Here is a 5,389-nt window from a genome sequence, read left to right as displayed (position 1 = left end):
TACTACATTGGTAGTACTACTACTAGTACTAGTAGCACCACCGTCTGGATTTAGGAGTACTACCACGTCCATCTGGATTTTAGTATTTGACTAGCAATATCTAGTAATGCATGTCACCAAAAATGTACTACTCCCTCTGTAAATAAATATATGGTGTTTTATTCCTATCGGCGAGAGAACTTAATGTTTTTTTGCTACTGCTAACTAGAGTACTAATAGGATTACATGCATTGAACTAAACACTGCATGTCATGTTTGGTAGTCTCAAGTCATTGAAAGCATGCACGGCCCACATCTCTCATTGGTTGCTATGTCACGAAATAAGAAACAAGGAGGGAGTTAATGCACCGTGCCTAAGTATTTTGGGATTATTTGGTTTTCGTAAGGTGACTTACACAACATTTTTGTTTACATGCATTAACATTTTATTAGTTAAATCAAAGGTCAAAACTTGGCGCAAAATGCAAAGGGGACCAATAAACCAGTAAACATCAAACTTCTCTCGCTTGGCCCCAACTAGAGGTCCGGTGAGATGACTATACTGCACCGGCACAGAGGGGGACGCAGCTTCATTGACTTACGGCAACTGCCTTTGGGTGAATGACACGTGGCCCCAGGGGGTGGCTGGCCCACCTATCATACAGTCAAAGGCAGGTGCAGTAGAGGGCCGAGGAGTAGTACGAAATCCTATGCACCTACGCACGCTAACCAAGCGCTGAGTGATCACTCGAATCGCAAGATCAGTTGACTAGAAGCTACGCTAGACCCATGGAGGCGACAAGCGCGAGCATCAGCCGGTTGTGCCAGATAGTCCACGATGCCGGCCTGCGGCTCGACACCGAGGAACGTCTCCAGGTAGTATTTCTTGAGGCCGCCAGGGTGAGGGGCCGCTTGGACGACAGCTTCGTCTCCTTGTTCGACGAGGTCCTCGTCGGTTTCCTCGACAAGTTCACCATCGTCAAGAAGCTTGCGGACGACTTTGAGGTAAGCCTCCAGCCGACGCGCCCAGGCTCTGCGATGCCCGCCACCCTCAACGGCCACTATGACAACAACCTCTTCGACGCACTGGTGGCCCTGCAACTGCCCGCCGTCGCGCCGGAGAATGTCCACCTCAAGGTCGCGGCTAAATTTTTTTAAATAATACATTTTTTTATTAATTTGCACAAATATTATGCTTAAAAAAAGAATTTTAGAAATAATACACCATCGGCCCGCTGCGGACCGACTGGGCCTAGTCGGCCCACAGCAGGCCGACTGGGTGCACTCGGCCAGTAGCAGGCCGATAGCTGGCCAGCCTGTGATGTGTCATGCGTGGATTGGGCAGGCCACGTCGCGAGGGGGGAGAGAGGGAGCTGTCGGCGCGGCTGTCACGGGGCGAGCCCCTGTCGGCTTACCGCGGGCCGATCGGCCAGCTGCGGGCCGACAGGGTGTGGACCCACCTCGCACGGCAGCAGGCTCCCTGCGTCTTCTTCCTCCTCCCACGCACGTGAGCGTTCTTCTTCTGTTCTTCCCTTCTCCTCTCTGTACACCAAAATGCCCCCAATTTCTACACCTAAATGAACCATTTATTTGCGGATTTGGTACCGTGAATGGATTCTACTCAGTGAGGGCAACCAAAAGAGACCTCGATCTACTGATGGGGTAGCTCATGGCGGTCGTGGTGAGCATTTAGGTGGAGTTTTTTTCCAGCTCATTGGTGGAGCTTGTTGCGGCGGTGGAGGTGGAGGTGGTGGTGGAGAAGTTGGGGCAGTGTGGTGGAGGCGGTGGAGGTGAAGCTCCAGCAGTTTGGTGGAGTTTCCCGCTCCGATTCCGGTGATTGAAGGCCGCCGTTCCTCGTTCGCACGCACGCTTCAAGGGTATATTTCAACCAACATTTTATTTTTCGTAGGTGCTCCAGTAGTATTTGTTAATATGTTTCGATGTGAAATAAATTAGGTGTGTGATTATTGTTAGTTGCTCCGGTAGTATACGTAAATATATTCAGATGTTAACTAATTAGTTGTGTAAAAATTTGTAGTTGCTCCAGTAGTATACGTAAATATATTTAGATGTTAACTAATTAGTTGTGTAAAAATTTGTAGTTGCTCCGGTAGTATTAGTTGCTCCATTAATATTCTGTAATATATAGCTAGCTAATATATAGACATGTCTAATATTTGTTAGTGGGGGTATATTAAGTTGTTGCTTAATACCTGTATTTCGTTGTTGAAAAAAAATAGGTGAGCCGCGATGTCCGATGTAGTGAACTTCAGATTTTGCTATGGTCCTGGTACTGTCCAAACAACTGAGATGGGAGCAGATATGAGTGAATTTACTCACATAGATGTGCCAATGAGCGCACCTCAAACATGGTCTGTTAGTCAATTGAAAGAATGGATTGCGGCAAGTTTAGGTCTTGATACTGAAACACACACCATCAGTGTTCATGCATTGTGGACACGGTCAAGTTCAATAATTTACTTTTATTTGAGGCCGATAGAGCGAGACTCCGAATGGGTGCGGTGGTTACAAGGTTGTGAACGAAGGGGATGAAATCCTGTTGCTTTAGTGCTTCCCATCGTGAAGGAGGTCACTGCACATGAAGGCGAGGGTGGCTATGATCCTGGTCATAGCAGTGTAGGGAGGTAGTTATCTATGTCAAATGCTGGAGATGATGGTTACGAACAAGGACAGGGCAGTCAGGTAGAATGAGGAAATGCTTATGGTTATGAACCAGGGCAGAGTAGTCAGGTAGAAGGAGGAAATGCCGATGGTGATTACAATGGCGAGGTGGACGCTGACGAGGTAGATGGGCACATGCAGGACCAGATGGAAGAAGAAGACACCGATGTTGAAAGGGGTCATGCCGATGATTCTAACGAGTCAGATGAAGAAGAAAATGCAGAGGAGGTCCCGAATCCTGCATCGTGGAATCATGACTTCTCATCTGCAATGACCGTGAATGATGGACATGATTCAGCCTGGCAATATCACCGGAACAATATTGTGACGGGTGCTATGTATCCGAACAAGCAAGCCCTGAAAGATGCAATAATTAACTGGGCAATGTCCATGCAAAGGGTTTTCATAGCTCAGGTGTCCAGTCAGAAATTCCTGACAATGGTATGCAAGAACGCAGATTGTCCCGCCAGGGTGCATGGCTTTCTCCCTAAGTATGGCACAAGTTGGGTGATAAGTGACTTAGTTAATCACAGTTGTCTTATTCCCTGCATCCCTTAGGATCATGCCAACCTTTCATCGGTTGTTTTACGATGAGATAGTGCAGGGCAAAGCTATGGAAGTGAAGGCAGTCCAGACAAAAGTCTTCGCCAGGTTCAAGTACAGAATTACTTATGGCAAGGCTTGGAGGGCTAAGCATGCGGCGCTTGAGAGGAGATTTGGTTCTTATTTTGATGCATATGACTCTATTGTCCAGCTCCTCCACACCCTGCAGCATCGGAATCCAGGCACCTATATTGATATCCAAGACATGTTCATGCCAAAGTTCCCAACAGTGAGGGTGCTGCATCGTCTCTTCTTCTCTTTCGGTGTATGCATCGAAGCTTTCAGGCATTGCCGACCGGTGATATGTGTTGACGGTACTTTTCTCACAGGCAAGTACAAGGGTCAGATCCTGACAGCCATAGGTCAAGACGGCCAAAATCAAGTCATCCCACTCGCATTTGCTTTTGTGGAGAGTGAGAACATTGAAAGTTGGACATGGTTCTTCAGGCAGTTGAAAATATCAGTTGTGAAGGAGAAGCCCAATGTGTGCATCCTTCATGACAGGCATGCAGGTATACTCAGTGCGATAAGGACACTGACAAACCCAGGCCCTGAGGAACAAGTTCCATGGCAGGACTTGCAGAGCCATTGGTGCATGCGCCATCTGGGGGCTAATTTCTTCTCGTAGTTTAGAAATAAGAACCTGATGAATCTGTTCAAAAAACTCTGCAAGCAGAACCAGTTATGGAAGTACAATTTGATACGCGACAGACTTAATGTGTGCGCGCAGAGACACGTGAGGGACAGGAAAGCTGCAAGAGATGCAGCGGTGAGGGCACATGTTGAAGCAGTAGCTGCACAGTTGGCAACATGAACAACGGCTGTGGAGGAGGAGCCTGTTTGGCTATGTGACCTGCCAGGCATTGACCCACCTGGTACTAGGAGAAGGCTTGGGAGGTCGATTAAAACCTTCGAGCAGTGGATAGAGCATGAGCCTCTGGAGAGGTGGTCTTTGCTACATGACACACATGGAGCAAGGTACGGTGTCATGACAACGAACCTCGCAGAAACATACAACTTTGTCCTCAGAGGAAACCGGGCATTGCCACTTACAGCCATCGTTGAGGATATTTTCTATGGCACCGTCAAGTATTTCAGAGATAGACGTCAAAAATTAGAGCATCATATCTTCAAGAAACCGAATACACGGTACTGTGAAAGAGTCACGAAGTACATGGACAACAAGATGCAAAAAGCTAGATCACACACTGTAGTCGCCTTCGGTAATCAAGAAAAAAGGTTTGAGGTCCGCTTAGCCAACAACAAATTCGGATGTGCAAATGAGTTGAGGACGCATGAGGTGAAAATTGGTAATGAAGCCTGGCTAACGTGTGAGTGCACATGCAACAAACCGAAATTGCTTCACCTACCTTGCTCACATGTACTTGCTGCTTGCGGGCAGCTTGGAATGGACGCAATATCGTTTGTGTCTCCATTTTTTCTGAAAGAGTCTGTCCTCAATACCTGGACAGGTGAGCTGATGGGTTTTCGATCAATGGGTAATTTCAACAGCGTCAACCCCGCTGAAAGGCGTTACATTCCAAACCCAGAGCATATGCGTACAAGTAGAGGCAGACGGCAGTGTCAGCGCATCCGGAATGATATGGATGAATCTAAAGCAGGAGGTCTGACTAAACAATGCATTCTATTCAATGAATTTGGCCATAGGGACACTAATTGTCCCACTTTCATCACTGGGCGTGGACGAGGAAACCGGGGAAGAAGAGGAGGTAGAGGCAGTAGAGGAGTAAGGGCGAGAGGAAGAAGCTAAGCTAGCAGTAGTATGTTCTGAATTTGTATTAAGTGTGGCACTATGTTCTGAATTTGTATTAAGTGTGGCACTATGTTCTGAATTTGTATTAAGTGTGGCACTATGTTCTGAATTTGTATTAAGTGTGGCACTATGTTCTGAATTTTTATTAAGTGTGGCACTATGTTCTGAATTTGTATTAAGTGTGGCACCATGTTCTGAATTTTTATTTAAGTGTGACACTATGTTATGAATTTGTATTTAGTGTGGCGCTATGTTCTGAATTTTTATTAAGTGTGGCACTATGTTCTGATTTTTTTATGTGCAGGAATGTCAAGAATGCGGGTAAAATGCTACTTGTAGCGCGGGTACTCG

The 5,389-nt window shown here is 46.7% G+C and overlaps 1 protein-coding gene across 1 annotated transcript; it reads right to left on the bottom strand.

The window, feature by feature from the left end:
* Window positions 1–3,642: 3,642 nt before the first annotated feature.
* LOC147959941 (uncharacterized) lies at window positions 3,643–4,323 on the bottom strand. Its single transcript, XM_087538016.1, has 2 exons — window positions 3,812–4,323; window positions 3,643–3,718 (listed from the first exon to the last, which is right to left on the bottom strand). The coding sequence occupies exons 1-2, from the start codon at window positions 4,321–4,323 to the stop codon at window positions 3,643–3,645; spliced, it is 588 nt and encodes a 195-aa protein (XP_087394142.1).
* Between the last annotated feature and the right edge of the window lie 1,066 nt (window positions 4,324–5,389).

The sequence above is a fragment of the Triticum urartu genome, chromosome 7A, assembly GCF_056163025.1.
Source record: "Triticum urartu cultivar PI428250 chromosome 7A, HENAU_Tu73, whole genome shotgun sequence".
NCBI classification, from domain to species: Eukaryota; Viridiplantae; Streptophyta; class Magnoliopsida; order Poales; family Poaceae; genus Triticum; species Triticum urartu.
The sequence above is the reverse complement of the archived record's forward strand: the minus strand, read 5'-3'. Positions and strand labels throughout refer to the sequence as shown.

Coding starts and splice junctions, on each gene's coding strand:
- LOC147959941 (XM_087538016.1), bottom strand. CDS start 4,323: ATGGCTGTAAGTGGCAATGCCCGGTTTCCTCTGAGGACAAAGTTGTAT. Junction 3,719..3,811: donor GGAACTTGTTCCTCAGGGCC/TGGGTTTGTCAG, acceptor AACTGATATTTT/CAACTGCCTGAAGAACCATG.